Source organism: Colossoma macropomum, unplaced genomic scaffold (genome assembly GCF_904425465.1).
Source record: "Colossoma macropomum unplaced genomic scaffold, Colossoma_macropomum, whole genome shotgun sequence".
NCBI classification, from domain to species: domain Eukaryota; kingdom Metazoa; phylum Chordata; class Actinopteri; order Characiformes; family Serrasalmidae; genus Colossoma; species Colossoma macropomum.
In genome coordinates this window covers 13,838,233-13,864,421 of record NW_023494798.1, presented here as the reverse complement: position 1 = coordinate 13,864,421, position 26,189 = coordinate 13,838,233, and the positions used below count along the sequence as shown (strand labels likewise).

Sequence of the window (26,189 nt, the reverse complement as noted above, 5' to 3'; positions counted from 1 at the left end):
CAATTAGCAAGGAAACCGCAACCGATTCAAATAATTGGGATGAAAATGGTTCAAGACGTAATGAGAGTGTGGGGAGACAGTACACATAATCCTCTTAAAAGACTTCAGGTATTAGGTATTATGCTGATCCACGGTGAAGAGCTGTCCTGCGGTGCGTCCTGATTGACCTGAGCTGCTGCGCCCAGCATGCTCGCCTGTCCGCCGGAGCTCCGTGTGCAGCCCAGCTGTGTGGCCAGCAGCCTTCAGCGCCTCGGCTCCTGCAGCAGCACCGGTGAGTACAGCTACTCTCCAGAGACCAGGTATACACAGCTATATCTTATAGGTAAAAGAAGGGGAAATGGTAACCTCAGAAATATCCGTTTTCCCATAGTGTGAGCGCCCGACGGGCATTTTTATTCTCTTTTTAGTAAGGTCACCCAGAGATTAACTTACTGATGTTTCTTTCTTTCTTTCTTTTTTCTTACTTTCTTTCTTTCTTTCTTCATTTTATTTATTTATTTATTTATTTAGCCGTAACGTTTATTGAAGTGTAGCCTACACTCTTCTCAAAAGTCTCAAAATGATTCTTTGACTTGTGACGATAGTGGATCCATTTTTGGTGCTATATAGAACCATTTTAAAACCTTTTTTAAAGAACAAGGTAAAACAGATTTTCCATCATAGAGAAGAACCGTTAAGCCATTCATAGGGCTCTTTAAATTTGTCACACAGTGCTATAACCTTTGCATTTTCTAAAGAACCCTTGAATTCAGTGATTTTTAATAATTTCATCAGAGGTACAACAGACTAATATAGACTGTCTGGTTTGCATAGCTGGGCTTTTTGTCACTAAGGCAGATATGCAAGCATGCAACCTGTTGCCTAAAGGTTGTGCTCATTGTTCGACCTCAATACCCTTCTGTCCACAGCAAGAGGCCGGGAGAGGAATCCTCCAGCAGTGAGAGAATGAGATGTTTCACTCTGTGAGAGGGCACTGTACACCCCATCATCATTTGGGGGGAATCTCCAGACGTGTCGGGTTGTATTGCCCAAACAAGCAACTTGGTGTCCTTTAGGAAGCAGAGTGGAAAATGTACCTGACTCGGAGAAAGAGACTTCAGCTGAGCCGGATTATATTTCTCTTGTCTGGGGTTTTGCTTTGTTGTATATACCAACTTACCATTAGGTCCAGGCTACCAGAACCCTGGCCAGAGCCTCAGGTTGGAGAACAACCAGAGGATGGCCCAGAGGATGGTTTGGAGAAGGCTACTGAAGGACTGCTGGAAGAACCTGGAACAACAGTTAAGCTGAGCACCACTGCTGTGGAGTTGGAGGTCACAACTCATACAGATGTGGTGCATTCACAAGAGACAACTGCCACCACCTTGGCCCCTCCCAAAGCAGAGACAACTGAGACAACAGAGTTGACCACCATAGCCACCACAAACAGGACAATCATCCACTGCATCTATGTAGATCCAGACCTTCCAAAGCCCACTCCAGCTCCCACACCAGCACCCGAAACCACCACACCTACACCACCAACCACGGCTGCCAGCCATCCAAAGCCGCCTCACATGAAGGGTGAATACCCTGAGGACATCTTCTCCGTTGAGGAACGGCGGAAAGGCTGGGTGGTTCTGCACATCTTTGGGATGATATACATGTTCGTTTCTTTGGCCATTGTATGTGACGAGTTTTTTGTCCCTACTCTTGGAGTCATCACGGACAAACTGGAGATTTCGGATGACGTTGCTGGGGCAACGTTCATGGCTGCTGGAGGCTCTGCCCCTGAACTCTTTACCTCGTTGATCGGTGTCTTTATCTCACACAGTAACGTGGGTATCGGGACCATTGTGGGCTCAGCTGTCTTTAATATCTTGTTTGTGATAGGAATGTGCGCCCTTTTCTCTCGGGAGATGCTCCACCTCACCTGGTGGCCTCTCTTCCGGGATGTGTCGTTCTACATCTTAGACCTCATCATGCTCATCATCTTCTTCCTGGACAATACCATCATGTGGTGGGAGAGCATAATGTTGGTGGGGGGCTATGCCACTTACGTCTACTTCATGAAATACAACGTACAGATCGAACGTGCATTCAAGGCTCAGCTCCACAAGCACAAGAACATCGTCAAAGTCATTGCAGTGGAGGAGCCTGAGAAGGTGTGTCCCTTCCGTTTTTCCATCTGTTGGGTGCACTCTTAATATAAAGGTGCCAAAAGAGTTATTTGGAGCGATACCACAAAACAGTGGTTCTCAAACTGGTCCTTAGGGACCCCAAGACTGTCCGCATTTTGCCAACTCACAATACAAAGGGATAGATAAAAATATCCCATCTCACAATGCCAAGGGATAGAGCAAAAATGTGGGCCATCTAAGGGTCCCTGAGAACCAGCTTGACTACTGCCATAAAAGAACCACTTTTGGTGGAAATAACCCACCAAAGGGTGAATCTAATTCACACAATTTTGCACTTGCTCCTAAACAGCCAAGATTCAGTATCCCATTTTTGCTCCTTTAGTTATTGCTGGAGCTATGAGGCTAATGTTGCTAACAAACACTAGAAGTCAATAGTCAATAGTCAGTCTTTTCTGTATATACATCCCCAGAACTACTCTCAACCCATTCAAATGGCAGTTGCTTAAACTTGTTGATGTGGTTTAGGACACATTATAACTGTAAAACTTCACCCTGTAGCTCAATGCAACGGGCATTCACTATTGATAATAGGTTGACAAGTCTGTGCAACCTTAATGAAGTCTTGGATGCAGTTTGAGTGGGCTAAGATAAGTTTTAGGAATGTTTTTTATGAAAGAGTTTTGGGTGTCTATTGATTTCTAGTGTTTGTTAGCAAGCTACAGCGCTAAAGTAAAGAAGCAAAATTTGGGCACCAGACATGCCTTAGCTGATGTACTAAATTTAGAGGAAATGGAAAATTGTGTAAATTAGATTTTTCCAAAAGACATTCCTTTAAACAACCATTTTTGTGAATGAGGTATATGAGTGTGAAGAACCTTTTTTAAAGGGCACATATCACAGAGAAGTTTCCTTGAAATAAAAGAGTTTGAAGTAATTTGTTTTCTGAGAACCGTACATTCAAGCCAGGAAATGTTTCAGTTTGAAGTCTTCTTATAATGCAAACTGGCAACAAGAGATGCCTGAAAAGGCTTTGCACTGCAACAGATTAATCCAGTCATAGTCAGTGGGCCATGAGTCCAGTTTGGGTTTGATCAGTTGTACGTTGCAACCCTTCTTTACACTTTAGAAGCAGAACATTCAATGCAATGCAAAAAGCGGCACTGTTTTTATGGTGGGTTACTGTTAAAGTGATCTAAAAACATACAATATCTGTAATTGTGTTTCAGTTCTGCATAACAGGTTCAATGAGATGGCATTATAACGCTGTCCTACACAGACAACAGTGAAATTTGATTGTCCTATGTTTATTCATTAAGCAGACACACACGTGTTTGTGAGCCTTTGAAGAGACAAATGAAAAGGATCTCTTGTGTTTGTGAGAGCGAGATCTCGCTAATGAGTCGTCCTGTAATGTGTGACGTAGTTTATGCAGACTGACAGTGAGAATTCAATCAATATTAATACCATGCCACTAAAAATATGACCCGACACCATTTCAAATGTCCTTTTCAACATAAAGCTTTCATACGGTGAGAATGTGTTTACAAGCTCTCCTCCTCATCCTCACTTTCTCTTAGCTTAGATGCTGTGATGAGTGGGCGCTTTAGAGAGATCAACACTTACACTAATCTGCCATAATTTTTCTTCACATATGCGTACAGGCACACACTTCAGGACAAGATTAAATGTAGCACTGAAAAGACTCCCCTCAAATTAAGAAATAAGTAAGAAATAAGAAATCATTATGCTCATTAGTGTATACTTTATTAGCAACTACACCTTTGTGCATTGCAGTTGTTTTTCTCCAGTTACAAAAAGACTGCAGTTAATAATTCCTGTAATGTCCTGGAAAGATCCTTAACGCTTGTTGAATGTGAAGTAATAATGAATTTGATAACACAATACCTGTTGCAGCTTCACAGGACCATGAAAAAACATTTTCTTAACGATTTAGCCCATTAACCTTGATAAGTTACAGCCACAGCTGTGCAAGTTTCAGCAAGCTGCTGATATATTTTTCTGTCACTTGCTTGAACAAAGCCGTTCTCCCACCATAACCTCTAATCCTTTGAGGGCCGGCTCTGCTGCCCAAACTGTGTAACGTATATAGTGTTTAAGTCTTGTAAGTGTGATTGAAGCTTATATAGTGTTAGAAGGGTGTAAGAAGGCTTACAAGGCCCTGGAGGCCCTGGACCTGAATCCAACTAAACCCAGTGGCTCACATTTATCACAGATGATTAAGGGCAGTCTTAACACATGGAGAACACAGATATTGGAAAGGAAACATAAATTTGTGCTTATGCTCTCATGCTTCTTTATCAGTACAAAGAAAACGTAACACAATTCTGTGATTGGAGTATTTATGAGTGAAGCTTTCTTTTTTGGTATGATATTTTACTCACGTACGGTACTGTGAAAAAGTCTTTCATTTATTTAATTTCCAGTCAAAATGGCCATTAAGTAGAAGTTAGTCATTTTTCAGCATAAGGAAAAACAACAGAAAACATATTGTAAACAGAAAATTACACAGAAGCCTCAACAGCTAAATATAATATAAAGCATAGCCACAAGCAGCGGGGCCCAAGCACCATGAAGTCAGTGATGGCTTATGTGTTAGCCTCTAGTTGTAGAAGGCTGTAGATGGTAGAATTTTTAAGTCCTCCATTACTTATGATTAAGACTTCTAAGTGATATGTCCACTAGAATTTATACAGGTCCACAACCTTAATCTTCAAAAGCAGATGTTTTCATGGTGAGCCACAAGGGGCCTGGGGTAGAGCAGCAATTTTTGAGACAATTTATTGGAAGGGAGCAACAAGAAACCAAGAAGCATTTTAGGAACTAGTTCCCGCTCTTAATCATTGCATTTATTAATTAATATAACTGAAACATACATAATACATAATACACCATCAGTTTGTCATTTTGTACATATGGCTCAAATTGTTGATGTATTTTTAGTGTTTTGAAGTATACCCTTTGCAAATACTGATATATTGCAATATATTAAGAATTTAATGGATAGATTCAAATTAACTTGCCTGACTTCCTGTGTAATTTAGGAAAATAAATGTATTTGCAGAGATCTAAGTCTTTATGAGGTGTGTTGGTTAAAATCATTATTATTTTTGTACTTTAATCTTAGAAAGATATAATGATATTTAAAATTTATGGCACTAGATTGACCAATGTAAGGTCCACCTGAGATTGATTCAAGCCAAGTTTTGAAAACTTTCTCAGCTCATTATTCTGTACATGCATATCAAATTTAGTCACAATCAGAGCATCACTGATAGGTTTATAGACCCTTGTGTCAGAATAAGCCAGGCCAGACTGATTGATTTATATCTTGCAGCCATGCTGTGCAGAAAATGCAAGATTTGTTTAATAATTATTGACCTTCAGACTCTCCTGATTATTTTAAGACCACGTTTAATAGGACGCAATAAAAATCAGTTTTCAAACTTTGACGATTTGCTGAAAAACAACAGAGTTTTTATATTAAAAGACTTGCATTTGCAAAATTGTCAGGTTTGGTGAAAAGCTTAACATTCAGAAATGCTCTTGTGATGTGGCTCCCTCTGGTAACCAAAAAAAATAACACCTGATTCTGTGATCATTATTTGCTCAGATCAAATAACAAGATTTACTGTCATGTTAAGCAACATAGTTATCTTTGCAAAGTGTTAAGGTTCATTAAGATATATAATTTGAAACAATTGCTAATGATGACATCACATTGAGCGTTGTAAGAGCCAATTACAAGCCAAATGCCATATGTTTCCTCAGCTGATTGTTGTCAATGTACATTTATGGCCCCTTGTGTTAGAGTAAGCCTCGCCGAACTGATTGATTCATAACTTGCAATAATACTGTGCTTAAAAGGCAAGATTTTCTTAATGTAATTGCCCTTGAGACTTTGACTGTTGTTTTAAGATAAAGCTTGAAAGGATGCAATAAAAATCCATGGAAGAGTGTTAAAAATCACATTTAAAACTTTGATGATTTACTGGAAAACAATAGAGTTTTTTAAAAGGCTTGTATTTGAAAATCTCAGTTTCAGGAGAATACAAAACAATCAGAAACTTTCTCTGCCACAAGATAAATATAGTAAAGCTTACAACTTTGGCGTGGAGTTGGCAGTTGCAGATATTTCTGAAGCTCCCTCTGGTGGCTGGAGAAAATATAGCCATGCCTGATAATATGATCAAGATGGTTTTAAGTCAAATGACCATATTTACTAAGCAATTTTGCAACATACGGCTTTTGCAAAGTTTAAGGTTTAAATGAAATGTGCAGTTTGAAACCAATGTTGCTTCTTTATTTAAATTGTAGAAATAAATAATGACATTTAGTAAATTTACTCTAGATTAAGTATTGTAGGGGCCTATGAAGATCAATTTAAATAAACTTTGCACGCTACTCAGAAAATGGTTATTACATTTTTTTGTATTGTCACAATCAGATGAAAACTCTTGGATTTATAGCCCCTTATGTCAGAAAAAGCCAGGCCAAACAAACTGAGTGATGTTTTGAGGCCATTCTGTGCAATAAAGTCAATATTTAAAAAATGGTTATTTACCTTACCTTTTCTACAGATTATTTTAAGACCAAATTTGATACAATTTGCCTTAAATTCACTGACTAGGCTGAAAAGCTAATTTTTCAAACTTTGAACAATTTTAAAGACTTTTTGGACAGTATGATAATAAGTGATTTATTTTTAGCCAAGATAATATTAATATGACTTATTCTTATTTATTTATAGCACAACCTAATGGCCAATTGAGAACAACTTTATAGGCTTTTAGAGAATGCCTGTGTAGACACATCATTCAATTTGTGTGATGAGTGGCCAGTGCTAAGCTATCCTTTTTGTAAAATTATTGAGTTGTCCTTAGCACCCTACCTATAAAGTGGACCAATGATGCAGCTTGCAGAATTTCAGTTAAGTTGGCCAAACAGATTTTTATTTGTTATAGCACCCCCTATTGAACCATTGGTATCAAAGTTGGTGAGCTTCCACAAAATGATCCTGGGTATAGGCTTGTTAAGTTTCATGAGAATTGGCCAAAGCAATCCTGATCTATAGCCACTGATGTGAAATAAGTTAAACCTCGGGGGGGGCATGTGCCATGTGGCAGCCATACTGTTTACAATTGTCAATAATTTTTAGAGAAGTATTTAGAGTTAGCAGATACTTTGATATAGGTTTCATGGGGATAAGGTGAAAAAAGTAAGATAGTTCAGAGCTTGATATTCTCCTCTCTCTCAAAGTTGAAAGTTTTAAGTACTGTTTATCTGATGGTGACAGTTTTGGTGGTCTACCAGGTCTTACACATTGTCCCATTTTCTCTGTATCTTTTAATAATGATTTTTTTGAACTTCAGTTTTGGAAACACCTACTTTATTCATGTATTTTACTTTGACCTTCCTCTTCCTTATGCAAGTGTCTTGTATCTGTGGTACTCAGCAATAACTTGTACGTAATGAATTTTGGAAATTAAATAGAAGGGTGGTCTCTGGCTTTTGTGCAGTATTGTAAATATTTTTTAACTAGAATTCCACCTAAAGTCACTAAACATGCTGTTTTCAGAATGCTGTAAACTATACAAGTATTCAACGGATCAGTAAACCAATCTGCATTAATCTGCTTCATCCATAAACATGAATAAAACATTGAAAAAAGTTGCACATCAAAATTCACTCCTGGATAAATAATAAGCATGCTTAAACATGTGTTTCAGAACAAGTAAATCTGAAGTGCTTAATGAATAAACATAAGACAATCAAATTTCACTGTTGTCTGTATAGGACAGTGTTATCATACTGTCTTGCTGAACCTATTATGCAGAACTGAAACACAATTACAGATGTTTTAGCTCTGGTATGTTTTTGAATCACTTTAACAGTAACCCACCATAAAAACAATGCAGCTTTTTGCACTGCATTGAATGTTTTGCTTCTGACGTGTAAAGAATTAAAATATAAATCCTCAACCCTCACCACCCCAAAGAGTTGATGCATCCTCCTGTTTTGGGCTTTAAGGCTTATTTTTAAAATATTTAATCCAATATAAGTTCTTTTTGCTTTTAAAAAAGATGACATCCAAAATGTTTTGTTTTTCTCAGATGACCAGTTTAAGTTTTTCATGATAGTATTATTTATAACATAAAAATTGTAATATAGATGCTTTGATTGTTGATCTTTGCAGCTGGACCCATGTATTAGAATTTGCAGCTTATTGCATTTTTATTCCTTCTGTAACAAAATGTAGAGATAAGGTTATTATGAATTAAGAATTAAGTATTAAGAATTAAGAAAGTTTTACTTTATTAATAAATACATTTTTAATAAACGTGAAGAAATGTATTTGGGTAATTAGATCAATTTTAACATTATTTTATTTTACAGTCCACTAGTAGTTTTTGTAGTAGTGCGACCATAGATTATAATCTATAATCTAAAATAATAAAATACCAAAATCTTATTCAGTCATCAATTAAAGGATGATATTTATGAAAAAAATATTTTGTATATTTTTAAAACTAATTCAGTCCCTAATGTGTAAAAGCTTGTTTAATAAATCATTTGATAGAGACAAGTTTAAGATGCACAGTAAGTGAGGACAGTAAAAAACACATGAATTATCAACAAAGATCTCTTGTAATGCGGCAGAGGTGCCAATCTTAGCTTCAGGAAATTTTCCTGTGCAGGCTAGTTTTATCCACGGACCATGATTAGCTTTGCTTGTCTGTCCTGATTGATCTGTGTGTTAGATAAGGGTTGGAACTAAACACTCCAAGTTACAATAAGGCTAAAGCATATTTTCAATAGCCATAAAATATTTTAACCATTTGGGAAAACAATGTTTAAATGACATAAACCGATCTGTTTGTGTATTAGAAATGAAATTTCACCATCATTTTCTTGGTTAGATAATAGTACGTATAAAGGTGTGTCAGAGAAACTCTACCCTGTCATCTTCATTAAGGCATTTGACAAATTTACACAGTGGCCCTAATATTGAACCCTAAGGTACACCATTCTCTATTGCTAAGAATTGTAAGTCTACATTTTCCTTTTAGACCTGAATGCCTAATGTAACTTGAATGATAGGTTTATAATACATTTTGCATCCTAAATTAAACAACTAAGAGTATTTTTTTTTAACGTAGAAAGACAAAGCACATTATGTCAGGGAGATCTAATCTAGTGCTGGGAAGTGCATAATAAAATTGGTGGTAAAAATATAAGCCATTCTGAACCATTACTTCATAGTCCATTAATACAAAATCGCTTCACTTCAGCTGTCAGATATTTGCAGGCAGAGAGCAAGCGGAGATTTTATTACATTTCTGCAACTGATGGTACTAAACATGTGCTTTGATTGTTCTATTTTGGTGGATGTCACACGCTGGTGCAGTTTTTTAGCCCACACATTTTTATGCAAAGACAAAAAATGTCATTTTTGATATTATATTTGAATACCCGGTTATGTATGTCACACAGTGATTTTAAGTAATATTCCTAGTGGCTCAGTAATCATTTAGATATGTAGATGTATGCATTCCAAATGCTTGAGACATTTCATAATTTGAGCTTTTTATATTCAGACTGCACCAGTTTCAGTAATCCCGTTTCAGTTTCAGTATGAGAACATGTGAATGTCATCATTGCATGTAATTGCTTCTGTTCTAATTTGAATTTTAAAGAAGTTAAGAATATTAACCCCATGTCGAGACAACATTGGTGCTTTAAGTCTTCTGTAATGTTTAAAATCATTGTTGCTCACAGGAAAATGGGACATCAACTGATGACAATGCCCCCCCTGAACCTGCTGAGGACAAGAATCGATTAAAGGTAATGAAAAAAGTGGATAAATAAACTTGATACACCACCTAAAAATTTAAAAGAAATATAGCAAAACTGTTGAAATACATAAAATGTGCATTAAAAAATAATGTGCTAAATTTACTTGATTTAATTTGTGTACAGACTTTTCATATTAATAAAATATATTACATAAACACAATTTTATATTTCAGTTTACTTATTTTGGCAGTCACTGTGCTGGTAAAGTGTTTTTAAACAGGCTTACTCGCTCTGAGCATGAAAACAAAGCCACTTTTGACTATTAGACTAAGTCTGACCTGTTGCCATCTTTCATATCTGCGTACAATTGAGTGTTTGTATGCATGTCTGTCTCTCCCCATCTTCAGCTAAAGCCCACACTTCAGCGAGGGGGCAGTTCAGCCTCTTTGCATAACAGCACCATGAGAAACACCATTTTCCAGCTGATGATTCATACACTGGATCCTCTGGGAGAGGGTAAGAGCACTTCAGTGCTATGTCTCTTCATAAAGGAAACCTAATTAGCATGCATTGTATAGATCAAGCGTTTCTTGAATAACAGTATAACTAATAAGCTGCTAATAATGCTGCATGCTTGGTGATACGAGCTCTTTTGGAGTGTCTGTTGTGGGGATAGATATTTCTGTATGATAGATCATGAAAGTTGAGGTGATAGAAGAGGCAAGAAATCTTAACTGTAATTTGGCCTGTCTGATTCATACATGCCTCAACAGTTGTGAAAATACTTTCTTGGCCTACAGGTGATCAGAGAAGAAGGAAAACTAGAGAACTAGATAATATCATTTAGAGATATTAAAAACCTGTATTGTTTTAAAAGATGGTGTGTAAGAGTCCCCTCTTCACCTCTGGCTGACGTAATTTGCAGTCCACCTGCAAATTAATAACTGAGAAAAAGATTATTCTTACTAAGCTGATGCTGGTGTGATTCAAGACACCATACTTTTATGAAATGGTGACATGCTGGGATTTAAATTAGTCATACGCCATTCTGTGCTTTCAGCTGACTTGCTCAAAGTTCAGAGAAATCATCAATAGTTTAGTTTTTGCATTAAACATATTTACAGCCGATCATTAGATTTCGAAGTTCCAGAGTTCTTTCGAAATACACTTGACAGACATTGCACACTTTGAAGAAGAATTTGTGGTTATTGTATGCTCTGAGGTTTAAGGCTGAGTAGTTTGTGTAACAGTATGCAAATTCAATACGATATAATTCATAGTGCTGTTTTTGTATCACAAAATGATACATTTTCGTAACAGAACTAGAAAAGAAATGCTATCATAATTTTCCCCGTTCTTTCTTTTCTTCACTATATATTTTTGGTAATACCCATTTTTATCCAAAACTTAAACAGTGCTTGTTGAAGCAATAACTGGCACAAGTAATTTTCTTAGAAGACATAAATATATAAAAAAAATATATATGTTGCAGGTGTGTGTGGGACAAACATGTATTATGACGGCTCATCAAAATGTGTGGACTATAAAGCTACAACTTAAAAGAACTAAAATGAATGAATGAAGATTTTCTAACTCAATTACTCCTGACAAACTGTGGAACTGCCAGGACTCTCTACAACCGAATAGAGGTGCAAATTAGACACCACAAGTATCCCTGTGGAGTTATTTGTTTTGCTCGCTCTGATTTGGCACTTAAAGGCTGCTTGAATCCTCTGGACATTTGGGTGATGTTTTCACAAATGAGTTAACATTGCTGATGTATTAGCACGGGTAATTAATACTCGCACAATACAGGCATTCGGTCTGCCACTCTTTGCCCATCAATATTAAACTCGAGTGGGAAACCGAAATGTTCCCAAACAGAAGATGAACATGCAGCTCAAGCTTCCTCTCTCAGCACACCATTTCAAACTGCTTGGCTGATCAAACACTCAAGGTAGTCAAAGCAGAAGTTAGCTTCTTATTTGAGTCGCTACAATATAACTGCTGCACCTTTTTGGATCAGAAAATTTGAATACAAAGCAGCAGAATAAGAAGCTAACGTTAACTTTGTCAAAGGTATGCCAACCAAAACAGTTTTTTTCCAGTTTTTTTCTTTGTGGCAAAGTGTTTTACATTCATGGTTAAAATATTTAAGAACATCATTAATTGTGTTAAATAGAACAATAGAACCATTCCCAATGTCACACATTTTATAGCATGAAATCTAGCCGTATTCGATTCAAGCATGCATGGTCTTGCAAGTCCCGTATTGAAAAAATATGATATTAACATGCATATCGTGATACCCTAGTGCTGAGTGAATCACCTCTCTCTTCTCTTCATGCAGAGAGCTCACAGCTTTTGCTGCCTTTATCTCCTAGTACAGGGCGAGCCGACATGATCCAAGGCCATATATTCCACTGAAATTAGGGAATAAGGGAACATGGAAAATACGACCTCTGTGACAATGTATAGAAAAATCATAAAGAAGTGACAGTTTTAGCACAATCTTTAGTCATAGTGATCTGTTTCTGTAGACAAGAACAATGAGAAACATCTGAAGTGTGTTAGAAGAGAGTCCCTTTGTCCTTCCCCAGTAAAATGGATTAGCAAAGTGTTCCAAAGCACTAAGTCCAGATTGGTACTAAGCAGATAAATGCCTCGCTCTCACTCTATGGAGTGATGAGTGATTCAGTAGGCGGAGCATACATAGGAATAGTCTTAGCTCTATGATATTTTGTCATGTCGCGTCCCAGAACGTGCCATCATTCAGATGTGCACTGGATAATTTTTTTATTGAACAGGTAGATTTGTGAGCTGTAGATTTTGTATTGGTTGACAAACGTGCTGAAGATAGTATGATAAGATCTAATAAGATATATAATAATAAGGTTTTATTAAGAGCATAAGGATCACAATATATATGTCCCTGTAGTTGCAATGCAACTGAGTGTAATTTTAGGTTTAAAAAGGAAAGTGTTGCATTATTAAATGTAAATTTGCAATTTAAATGGTTAAGAAGTCTGAGTTATATATCAAATCCCCATGAGCACGTCAAATTCAATTGTGCATGAAAATTATGGGATGCGCTTACATTGACATTCTGTAATTACACTGATTTCTTTGTCAGCGTGTTACCTGACTAAGTAAAAAGTTATTAAATTAAACTGTTTGGCAGGAAAATCCTGTAGGAACATGAAAATGTGTATTTGATAATACAGCCATTTTTTCTCTTGCCACTCAATCATGATTAGTTCTTTAAGATGCTGAAGAACTCACTGATGGAGGCAGCTAGTTTTAAATCATATACATCCAGTGTGTCTGAGCTGGGCCGTAGGGGTCAGTGTTAGTGGGAGAGGAGGTGCTGGGGTCTCTTGTGGCCGATGACCTTCAGTCTGCCCTCCGGGAGTGGCTCTCCACCTGTGGCCTCAGGGTCCCAGCTCAAGCTGCCAGCGCTGCGTTGCTCCAGCTCATTAAGCTGCTTTTGATTGAGCTCATAAAAGCTGGCCAAGAGCCAGCCTCCAGCGCCCCAATCCCTTTATCTCAACAGGGCTCTCCCTTATTCACACACTGCAGATACCGCACACCCGCTGCACTGCACTTCGCGTGGTCCTTGTTGACTTAACATTAGCCATTCATCCTTATTACCGCTCGCACTGTGGGGTTAGGTAAATGCCAGCCGATCTACACTGCCCAGCAAAAGTTTGGGGACGCCTTTCCTTTTCCCAGTAATGTTTGATTTTCTGTTACATAAAGGTTTTGTTAATTACCTGTTTATCAATACTTTGAGTATATTTTGCAGCATTCAGCTTCATGTTGATTAAAGTGTCTTAATCAGTGTAAAGAGCAGGTTTTGCTTAAGTAATTATTTTGATATTATAGTTTTTAGAGTTTTTGATATTTGCTGTGTTATAGACAGTGGTTCCAGCTCCTAACTCCTGGGGACCCCCTGTTTCATCTCTTCTCTTTCTCAGAACACCTGATTTAGCTCGTTAGTTTATTACAAAGCCTTTTATAAGTTGGTTCAGGTGTTTTGGGGCAGGGAATACATGAAGTTATGCAGGCCTTTGTGCATTATTTTGATTGCATGTCCCTACTACAGTTTTAAATATCAAATTTATTTGCTGTTTATACATAAAATAACTTATATATACAGACTCAGTAACATCAAATGCCAGATAAACATCTGAAAATCACATTGATAACATTCTATAATAGACTGAAAAGCCATAGTTGCAATTTTTGCAATATTTTCGCAAAATCCACCCAAAGCAAAATATGTACAAACTAATGGGGTATTAGACTGTTCAGAACCTGCTATATGATTTAGTCATTATTTATAATTCTAAAATCTTAAATAGGTAGTCTAATATAAACATTTGAGGTTAATGCTTGTGGGGGCAGTGTCATGCTTTCAGAACAGCAACTTGTTTATCTTATTTGAGATACAATAAGGAGTAAACAACCAACTGTGTTTTTTATTCATTGAAAGTAAATGCTATACGAGGGCTGGCGGGTGGGGGTATGAGATCCTAGTTACAGCATTGGTGCAAACATCATACTTATATGGTAGGAAAAATTTCTGATTCCTGGATGGTGTAAGTGCTGATGTGTGATGACATCATAACATTGGGAATAAAATGTGTTTGGGTGTGGCTTTATTCCCAAAGTAGTACTTCTGTCTGTTGATCCTTCAGTTTTGCAGGTTTTGCAAATAACTGCAAGATCTAAACAGCTTCTTACTTACATTTTTTTCAAACTAACAGAGAAGACATTTGATTTCAAACATTTGACTTGTGAAGGATGCTGGATAACTTTAGCTGATGGGCAGAATTACACATCTGAGTTTTTGTGAAGTTATTTTTAAAGATATTTTCAGTGATGAGTGATTTGGTTGGTGTGGGCAGAGAATACTCTTAGCTTTATAATGTGAGTGTGCTAGCACTTAATGTGCATTGGATCATTTCTTTTATTGGACAGGTGTATTTTATTGCTGTCCAAAGAAAAACATGTATCTCAATTTTTCCATTTTTAGTTTTCTGCATTTTGAGCATGGCAGCTGTCCTTTACATTGTATGAAAATTCCATAATGAATGGACTGATAGAAATGCTCCAAACCGCTTGAAATAAAATCTCTTTACATTAAGTTACATTGAATGTAAAGAATGTCTTTGCCCTCTAATGTAAAGTTACCAGTTTGGAGATACTTGTTTTTCTTTTGGACAAGGACAGTTTGTGAGTTGTAAATTCTGCATTAGTTGACAAACCCAATATCACTGTAGTTGCAGTTTTATATCAAAAATTGCAGTGCCTATTATTGAAAAGTCTGTTTCTCCCAGTTGATCAGCTGTCTGGGATAGGGAAAGGAAGCTTATGGTTTACAGTGCCCTTGGCAGCACGTGGTACAGCTGGGATTTAAACCTGAATTCCAGTACAGGGCACACCTCTGCATTTCTAAGAAATGCATTTGGAGTCTCTTACATAACAATGTTGTAATATTTTTATAAGCAATGAATCATCATTCACAAATGAGGCTTTGTCTTATGTGGATCATGCATGTGGTATTAAATGAAGCTCTGAGTGGGCTGGGTCTAATACATTTCAGATTTACCCTGACTATATTCGGCTTCCAGATCCCTGATATTGTCTTCTCCGAGGCTAATGTAACAGTGTACCTATAAAGATCAGACGTGCTTCTTCTTTAGTAAAAATGAAAGCAAGACTTATACTTTATTACTGTTCAGAAACTGCTGACATGATCTCAGTTAAATTAAGTATGTATCATAGTATTCTTTGCATGTTATTGCTATACAGAACTTTGGATCAGTGAAGGTTGTGTAAAATATACTTTAGAAATCCATTTTTACTTACCTACTGAATTCTCTCATTTACTGCAACATTGTTCTGTCATCACACTTTAAATTGAATGATGGGGCTGCCTGATGTGTGGCTGCTGACTATGAGTTGATTCCCACTGATGTAGATGAAACAGTTAACTGTATTTTTATGGGCAGATAAAAAGGTACAAGGTGTTTTTTATTGTGTCCATTTTAAAAGCATTTATATCAATCTCTACTTATTAGACTCAGTGTTAAATGGAGGTGCAAAGCCTAGCAGCTCTTTGGAATGTAAAGGTAAGAAGGCTCAGGGTGTGTCTCTGTGTCCATGTTGTTGTGGTTATTTATTTGTGATGTGATGGGTCTGACTTTATATTGAAATGACAGTTGTTGAGTCAGTGTGTTTAAGCAAATTCTACAGTCAGGTTCAGAACAAAAGGGCTGTTTAAGATGAATAGCATAGACATTGTGTTATGTGAAACATTTGGGAATAATACATGCTTTTATTCTAGTGTTAAACATTATAAGACATTATAAGATATTTTTGTCATCAAAAATAAGGACCAAATTATTGGTGGAACTTCTATAGATTGATAGCAGGAAAGTACATTTTTCATTAATAGCCATGATCAGAAATTTCTGCAGTTTTGTAGGCCATTATTTACTGTCATGATTTATAACAGTACCTCTACTGCTTAGTGTAAGTAACCTTATGGTCAGTCCTGGGCTGGGCTCTGTTTTAGCCGTTTCTGATACAGCCTTTGCTAAGACCAAAGAACACATTTAGGAGGGACAACTTTTTCAGGCCTTTGAAACTGTTTGATCTGTGTTTATGAATTTCAGACCACAAATCTTTAATTAGATACATTTTTTGGTACATGTTGTCCTGGGTTACAAACAACTAGGGTTGAGTTTCCAGCCAGACAACCAATTTTATAGCCAGAGTGTCTGATATTTAGCCACTTATGCGACTTATCGTAACAAGGACATTTGTTGAGATTTAGTTTCCCCAATTACTACACTCTTTCAGCTGTAATCACTGGCTATACAGTTGTATGGCAAAATTTTAACACCCCATTCTAATGTCATGTTTTGTTTTCTAAGTAAAAATAAGTAACACATCCTCTGCAAGGAACAACATGAATATGACGTGCTAATTTTAGTAAACAATTTCTATTTCTTGCTGAGTTTTACCAAAAAAAAAAAAATAATCAAAAACTATAGAATGTGCAATTCACAGTTTCTAATTTAATGCTATAGTATGCATCAACTTTGCAAATGTGTTTTTCTATATATTATGCTGTATTTATAAAGATCAACAACCATTTGATATTGGATATTTGTCCATTCCATACCAGAGCGAAGAATAATGAAAGTGTTACACATCTTACCTCAAATAGTTGTTAATTAAAGAGGCTATATTTTACATTTTTTTATTCTGTATTTTTCCCATTGATAAGACTGGCTTGGTTTTATGTCCTCTGGAAAGCTTTACAAAGCTTTACATTTGAGTGTAAAGCTTTGTAAAGTTTGAAAACACCAGCTGCCCCTTACATTGTGTGAACAGAAATTGTCAAAAATTACTTTTCTTCCTCAAATTTCTGATTTCGGAGATACAAGATTTGTTTTGACAGTCAGGAACAACATATCATTGTTAAACATTGTTCTCCACATTTTCCAATCCAGTATCTCTACTACAGAATGTCTGCAGTAACTGTGTTTCTTATCACTTCAACGTGAGTAAAATAAACTGCTGGGTGCTACAGTGACTTATTTATGGCCACATATACAGTCAGATCCATAAATATTTGGAAAATGGCAAAGTTATTTTTGATCTGTGTACATCAGCATATCAGAGTAGAAATTACATACTTCAATATGGAGCTTCAGTTTGAGGGTACTTGCATCCAAATTGGGTGCAAACAGTAAGAATTACAACCATTTTCAACCAGAAATCAGAACCATGTTCATACATTGCCTTTGTACAGTGAAGCACTGTCCAAATAAAGCATGTGGCTGAGCAGATAATATAGCCCTATACACTTCAGAATTCATTCTGCTGTTTTTGTCAGTAATCACATTATCAATAAGCACGAGGGAGTCAGTTCTTTTGGCAGCCATACATGTCCATGCCATAACAGTACCTCCACCATGCTTGACAGATGAGGTGCTATGCTTTGGATCATGAACAGCTCCTTCCTTCCTCCTACTCTTCTCTTCCCATCACTCTGTTACAAGTTGATCTTTGTACCCACTGACAAACTCTAATCTGGTCTTCTTGTTTTTGAGGCTTACCAGTGATTTACATCTTGTGTTACCCTCTGTATTTACTCTGGTGAAGTCTTCTCACAGTGACACAGATACGGCTACCTACTGCAGGGTGTTCTTGATTTGGCCAGCTGTTGTGAAGAGGTTTTTCTTCACCAGGAAAGGGATTATTCTGTCGTCCACCACAGTTGTTTTCCATTGTCTTCTGGACCTTTTGGTGTTTCTGTGCTAGTTTGTCTCCAGTGTGTTCTGTCCTTTTAAGATTGTATGAAACAGTTGATCTGGCCACACCTAATGTTTTTGCTATCTCTCTGATGGGTTTATTTTGATTTTTCAGCCTAATTATTGTTGATTCATTGGCAGTGAAGCCCCTCGGACTTCATATTGAGAGTTAACAGCGACATATTCCAGTTGCAGATTTCCACATTTGAATCTCTAGACCTGTTTTCTGCTTATTTGTAAGTGAAATACTGAAGGAAGAACATACACCCGGAATGCCATGGAACAGCTGAGCAGCTAATTGTCCAATTACTTTTGAGCCCCTTAAAATGGAGGACTGTGTCTGAAAATGGTTGTAATTCCTACACCTTCACTGTTCATCCAATATGGATGTAAATACCCTCAAATTAAAGCTGCACTTTGAGCTCACATTCATTATTTAATTTCAACTCCTATATGCTATTGTAGACAAATATTTATGGGCCTGGCTGTAAATATTTTCATGGTTGTGGCATAACATTCATTTCAAAAACGTTCTGTTTTTGCAGCCTAATTTATATATATTGTGTGTGGCCTGGGGAGTAAATAGTTCAGTCATAAGCTCTAACATTGTTTATATAGTACAAATTACTTATATTGTTCACCAAAATTTACTTTAAATAAGCAAGGACAGTTCAGCTGCTTTGCAAAAAGTTGAGCACAATTTCATTTAAAGTGTCTTCAGGTGCATCAATAATTTTAACACTGAATTTTAAAAGACAAACGTGCCTTGTTTAAAATATTTTATGATACAGAGTCTTATTGGAATAAAAGCATGTTTTTTCCATGTTTTAAACATAACATTATCTGTGCTGTCTGTTTTATTCAGCATCTTTATTTCTCTTTGTCTAAGGGTGCCTGTAAATCTACACCTGACTGTATATTCTACTTCTTTTGGTTTGCAGTGAAGTTTAAAGACAAGGCTCAGATTTTGAACAGCATGGCCAGGGGGAAGGTAGAGGGCAAAGAGAAGGAAAAAGGCACAGGTGAGCTCTAGTATTCCACCACGCCATCTTAGTGTGTCCTAGTCCACAGTGTGTCATGTTTTCAGAGAGCTTTGTCCACAGGTCAGCGCATTGTCCCATCTCGCAGGTAAGCTTCGCTGCATATTCACACCGTTGCTTAATGTGGCATTTGCAGAAGCAGCAGTGCAACAGCTGGGAGCCGGATGAAAGGTGCAGAGAGAAGGCAATGTGCCAGTAGTCTGGTCCCGCTGTCCTCCCCATACACAGCTCCACATTCCATGCTCCGGCCTTTGTTTGGACCCATGAGCTTCTTTACACATTAGGTGCCATAATGATCAAGCTCCAGTTCATGAATTAAGTATGAGACTCTGGATCAATGAGGATTATCTGGCACAGAGGAAATGAAATGGCTTTTGAAATGGCTGCCAAATGATATGATGATGTTATTCCATCTGAAGCTCCTATTGCTTCTTTAAGAAACAAAGGAATAATCAAACTTGCACAACACTGAAAAAAAGTGCACTAACTTTACTTGACTCAAATGTGTAGGTCAGTTCCACATGAATAAAATATATTACATCAACTCAATTCATGCCAAAAATGAGTAAACTGAAAGAAAATGTTGTGTTGATGTGACATATTTTATTCATGTGGAACCGATACATAGTCAAAATCAGTGCAGCTTTTTTTTGTGATTTTTTTAACCTCACCTCAAATGTAGTCCGTCAGCCAAGACATGTTTGGTGCTTGAAATTTGTTTTCTAGTTTTGTAATAAGGCGACTGTAGCTAACAAGTAATGGAAAGTTGAATAGATGTCTCCAATTAGCATTGTGCAAACTGCATGCCTAAATCATCACATACCTGTCTCAAAATTCATCAAGTTGTTAAGTAATCTGAATTACACTTGCTTATGTGGCTTTTGACCAATTGCATAACTACTAGGAGGGCAGGAGGAGCAACCACACTGTGGCCCAAGGGGCAGGAGGACTGTGGTGACTAGGCCCATTAAAATATTTAACCATTCTCAAATGGATCTTTCACAACATGATATATGCATCATTAATAATAGGTAGTAAACATTTAGGTTAACTTTAGATGCTAGTAGGTGGAGTGTTATGTGCAATGCAACATGCTTCCATGCATCCATTTTTATAAGCAAGTCTGTTTGAGACATGGCTTGAGGCAGGTATGTGATAATTTAGGCATTCATAACCTTTTATCATGATTTACAATATTATCACAATGTGAAAAAATACTACTAATACTAATACTACTACTGTAGGACAATACATGTACATAAGCTTACCGGTCAAAAATTATTCTCATGCATAATTTCTTTCCTAATTCTTGGTTATGTGTCTTGTCTTAAAACAGTGTCAGTCTGCTTAGGTAAGGATTACACCTGTCTCCTGTCCTCTAGCCAACTCTTCCACTAATTGGGTGCACATTTCAGCTTGAGTTTTTTTTTGTCTATTTCAGTATTTTACCTGCGTTCCAAATAGAGAATTGAGGATTGTAGTCTCGTGATACCTCTGGTCTGTCAAGCTGTCCCACCCTCCTGTTATGTCTGTTGAACCAGTCACATATAGACAAACTACAGCTGTTATCCTGGAATGTAGGAGTGCCAATGTTGTGTTCCGCTTGGACACAAAACGCAGATCTATCTCAAGATCTCAAAATCCTTGCCTGACAGGACTGTAGCTGTAATATTTTTTGTCCAGGGAGTTTACATGTAATGTTCTGAATGTTATTTAATAACAATAATATTTTGATGGTTAAACATTGTGGAGATAAGCTTCCCTGTTGGCTTCTTATACACTGGCACAGCAATCTTTATTAATTTCTGGAACCTTGTTTTTGACAGTATTAATGGGCATACTATCATGAATTCCTGTAGATTTTTTCTTGGGTTGGGTAGTAGATCCTCTTGCTGGCTCACTGAGTATGACTTGATAGCACTGCAACCTGTATTGTGAGCTGTGATGGTCCTTGAACCAATAAAGCACTCAAACAGATGTACTAACAAAGCACGGATAGTGGGAGCAAATGAAACCAGTCTACTCTGCTTATCTAAAGTATCCGTGGTGAAACTGCAACTTTTATAATTAAAATGTGGTGATAGTGTTTCAGTGTCCACAATACCAGTATCATGTGTTGAATATCAGCACTTTTCTAGTGGTGAATAAGCTTCCATTACTTTTAGCTCCAGTGAAAAAGGAAATAAGAACTTTGTACATCCAACATCATGTCATGGCTGATTGACTAAGCTTGGATACATGTGAATTTTTACTAAACTGTCATTTTAACTCTAGATCTGTTGTTGTTCTTAGAAATACGCAAGAGATATGACAGGTCTGTAATTGACTGACTAGATTTCAAGCTTGCTTTCTGTCTTCTCTTGTATCTTGTGAAACCACACAGGTGAAGATGGTAAAGAGCAGCCGAAAGATTCCAAAGAGCCAGCAGCGTCCAAGGAGGAGGGCAGCAAGGAGAAGGCAGAGGGACAGAAGGTGGGCCCACTCCTGCATTGCAAGAACAGCTAGGAAGGAGTAGAGACTTTGAAAAACTTCTGTGATTTTAAGCAACTTATTAGTTCTTTAAAATGTCGTGAAGCTGACGGTGGTGTTCCATTACGTACAGCATGTAATTCAGTATGTCACTGAAATTGCCTGCTCTGCTCTTGCTTCAGCTGTTTCAGCCAGTATTAGCCACTCATACTTTCCATCTCTCTCTCTCTTTTTCTTTATCACTCTCTGTCTGCCTCTCTCTCGCTCTTTCTGTAGGACGAGCCAGAGGCAGCAGCAGAAGGAGGGGACACAGAAGGGTCGGGAGGGTCTGATGACAGCGAGGATGATGACAGTGAGGAAGACAGTGATGAGGACAGTGATGATGATGAAGATGATGAGGAGGATGAAGCGGATGAAGATGGCGGTGGGGAGACAGATGGTGAAGAGAATGACGAGCCGCTGTCCTTAGAGTGGCCGGACACCAGACGCAAACAAGCCACCTATCTGTTCCTGCTGCCTATTGTTTTCCCTCTGTGGCTGACCGTACCGGATGTCAGAAACCCCGTAAAGACAAATAATACATCAAAATGAATACATTTAGCTTAAACATAGATGAATGTTGCCATTTGCTTTACAGTTAGACTTTAGTTCTGTTAGTAGTCCCTGTTTGGTGCTTTAAAGAAATACTTAAGTCATTCAGGCAAAAGTGCTGAAGCGATGAGGACGTGGAATACTGGGAAGTTGTTAAAAATGAATCAAAGCATGCGGGACTAGCTAGCATGATATCATTTGTATAATGTAAAACAGCCTCTAGCAGCTTCCACTGATTTCAAGCATTTGAATGCAAAGTGTTCTTGAAGCATCAAATAATGTTAGGGTGGACTGAGGCAGCTGAATGACCTCTATTCTCTGTTCTGATTGAACTCACTGATCATTCTGCTTCACAGGCATCCAAAAGGTTCTTTGTGATTACCTTCCTGGGCTCCATAGTGTGGATTGCTATATTCTCCTATCTAATGGTGTGGTGGGCGCATCAGGTCAGTTTGGAAAAACTCATGGGATGTTATCTGGCTTTGATAAACTCCTGTTAAAGGGGAATTCCACTGATTTTTCTAAATATCTGCATTAGTTGATCATTAAGACATAAACAAAATAAGTCAGAGTGAATTGATGTGAAATGCTCAATGGTAGAGAAACTTGCAGGATCAGAATTGTTCCCAGTGGTGGTGTTAGGAACCAGGTGTCTAAAGGCCTCTTAAAGCTACCTTAAAGAAAGTGATTACATGATTTGGCTATGAATACATTTCCTGATGCCTGAGACATTGTTTTATGACATTTATTAATGTTTTGAAATAAGGTTTTGGCCTAAAACCTTTTTTTATCCATTCATGGTGGAGAGGTACATACAGAGTATTGTAAGGCAAAATAGTACCCAAAAAGAACTGTTTGTTTTTCTGATTTACCACAATTTAATTATTATCAACACCACATGTAAATAATCAGTTGATGCATATAGGCTCACTAGTCATTTTAGATGGTAAATAGATGGCTGTATTTGGGTTGTCAGCATCATGATCCCTGGTTCTTGTCACCACTATTGAAAAGAAATCTGAGTTGATAAGTTTCTTCACAATAAACAATTTCACAGCAAATCACTCTGAATGACTTTGTTTATCTCAATGACTGAATTATGCATGAATAAGAAAAATCAGTGAATTCCCCCTTTGCAAATATCTGTAGATGGCACATAGATAACCGACAGATATCTAAGAAGATACTGACTCTGTGGAACATCAGGCCTCTATTCACTTCTTTTTCCTAGGTGGGTGAGACCATTGGCATTTCAGAAGAGATAATGGGTCTCACCATTCTGGCAGCTGGTACGTCCATCCCTGATCTAATCACCAGTGTGATCGTGGCTCGTAAAGGCCTGGGGGACATGGCTGTGTCCAGCTCTGTGGGCAGCAACATCTTTGACATCACTGTAGGGTAAGTCAGTCAGGCCTCCAGCCAGGGTGGATTAAGTTACGACAACGAATACAACAGAAAAATATGTGTTTTGCAACAAGTGGTGCCACTCATAACACGTTTATCTGCGTGGAAGAAAAAAAAGATATAGGCAGGAAATTTTCATTTGTATTTGTACAGATGTGTTCCTCACTGGGAATCACAAATTGATCTTCCCACAACAGACAGTGTGTCCCTAAACACATGAACTGTATTAAAGCTCCAAGTTATTAAAACTGTCAAGTCAAAGTATATTTATATGGTGCTTTTTACAGCTGACATTGTCACAAAGCAGCTTTACAGAAAAATCTGAGTCTAAGCTCCCACGAGCAAGCAACAGTGGCAAGGAAAAACTCCCTAAGAGCAAGAGGAAGAAAGCTTGAGAGGAACCAAGACTCAAAAGGGGAACCCATCCTCCTCTGGTCGACACCGGATAGCAAAACAATAACACGAGCAAAAAAGAGGACAAGGTTTTAACATTAGTGAAAAATATTGAAATACAGAAAAGGAGTAAAGCAGGTGAAGCAGTGGCTATGATTAAATAGTTCAAGTCTGTGCTTGCAGAATTACAACCACAGTTGGTTTTTTAGTTTTATTTGGCTCAGTGCCATTTAACTACTAGTGTTTGTAGTTAGGTTTTTTCTACTGGAATTACTTCAGATAGTTTTATGATATTTTTAGTGCTTTAAAGCATTTTGAGATGTGCTGTAATAATAGTAGTAATAATAATTTGTTATTTTTGCATTATTGTTGTTTTTGTTGTTCGTTTTATTATGAAAATATACACATATAATAGTTATTTTCTGATATTTTATAATATTTTTGTACTGTTTTATAAACGTAATGAGTAATTTGAGACTTTAAAATAGCAGCCTCGTCAGTTTTTTTCATCCATGACAATAAAAATTTTGTAGGCACTTGCACCATCAGGGAAATATCACAGTGCTGTGCTGTCAGTGTTCACGATGCTCTTAAAGGGAATGAGAACAGTTGATCTGATTGTCACTGCAGCAGGCCTAAGTAAGCCTTTCGATAACGTATTTACTCTAACTCTACCCCTGGTTACAGTTGTGCGGCTCTGCACAAGGTTAGAGCCTGTGCTGCCAGTCAGAAATACTAGCTGCCACACCCACATTGTGATTTTTACACCTTATTTTTCTGCTTGTGCTACGACCATTAAAATAGTTGCAAGCGAGGACCATGAAGTGCTTCTCATCTAAAAAACAAAAATTTCCATATCACAGCCTTCTGCGATATCCGTACTGCAGAAGCCAATATCTCAATAACAGTCAACAAACGATACATTGTGCAGTTCTACTTTGAAATTATATTGTAGGTCCCTCAAAAGCACGAATCTGATAGCTTTAAATTCACATTGCCTTTAAAATTCACATCACGTTAAATCCCATCAAGCAAATAGTGCAGGAAAGCTTCAAGGGACCATTAAGCACAATCACTTTGAATAATGTGTACTGGTGCCCATCAGTTTTCATTTGTAGCAGCATTAGCGAGTGGTCATTTTTAGCAGTATGACTGATGTATTCATTTATGTTTTAACATGAATCAGATTTTTATTCTCCTATACTCTGCTCTCTCTCCCTGAAGGCTGCCGGTGCCCTGGCTCATGTATGCGTTCTTCCACGGGCTGGCACCTGTGGCCGTCAGCAGCAACGGGCTCTTCTGTGCCATTGTGTTGCTCTTCCTCATGCTTCTGTTTGTCATCATCTCCATCGCTGCCTGTAAGTGGAGGATGAATAAAATGCTGGGCTTGACCATGTTCATGCTTTACTTTGTGTTCCTGGTGCTCAGTGTCATGCTGGAGGACCGTATCATTGTGTGTCCAGTGTCTATCTGACCAGCACCTTGACTATCGGCGTCCACTCACGTATGTGGCAGACACTCCTGGACACACCCTGTCATTTGTGATTAACATTCTGTAAGACTGGATTTGAGTATCTCGATCCAGAGGGCAACTGTATAAACATTGCTGATGCATTCAGAGGTGAAGCTGAAATGTATCCTCCCAGAATTAATTTAGACGGCTAATGTACCTCCACTGTGTATTACTCAACATGTAGTTATCTTACATGTTTATGTAGTACCTTTAATGCCATCTTGTGATCAATATTTTATTAACAAGTAAAACAACACGAGAACTATGTTCAAAAAGCCCAGGACATGCCCACAGAGCTTCCCACAACAAACATAGTACGGAGACAACACCTTTAATGCCATCTGATGTTCGTGGGGCTGCTGGAGCCTATCCCAGCGGTCACTGGGTGGAAGGCAGGAAACACCCTGGATAGGTCACCAGTCCAACGCAGACACACAGACATATACAATCACACATACATTTGGAATCTACTAGTAATTATTAAAATTTCCTAATTAAATTAATACAGAGAGAA

The 26,189-nt window shown here is 37.6% G+C and overlaps 1 protein-coding gene across 1 annotated transcript; it reads left to right on the top strand.

The window, feature by feature from the left end:
- The first annotated feature begins 1,070 nt into the window (after positions 1-1,070).
- On the top strand, positions 1,071-25,694 carry slc24a1 (solute carrier family 24 member 1). The gene is made up of 10 exons (XM_036585085.1): positions 1,071-2,144; positions 9,918-9,983; positions 10,343-10,451; positions 16,022-16,072; positions 19,207-19,287; positions 21,689-21,777; positions 22,051-22,338; positions 22,722-22,811; positions 23,597-23,763; positions 25,387-25,694. The coding sequence occupies exons 1-10, from the start codon at positions 1,071-1,073 to the stop codon at positions 25,634-25,636; spliced, it is 2,265 nt and encodes a 754-aa protein (XP_036440978.1). The 3' UTR covers positions 25,637-25,694.
- Positions 25,695-26,189: the final 495 nt, after the last annotated feature.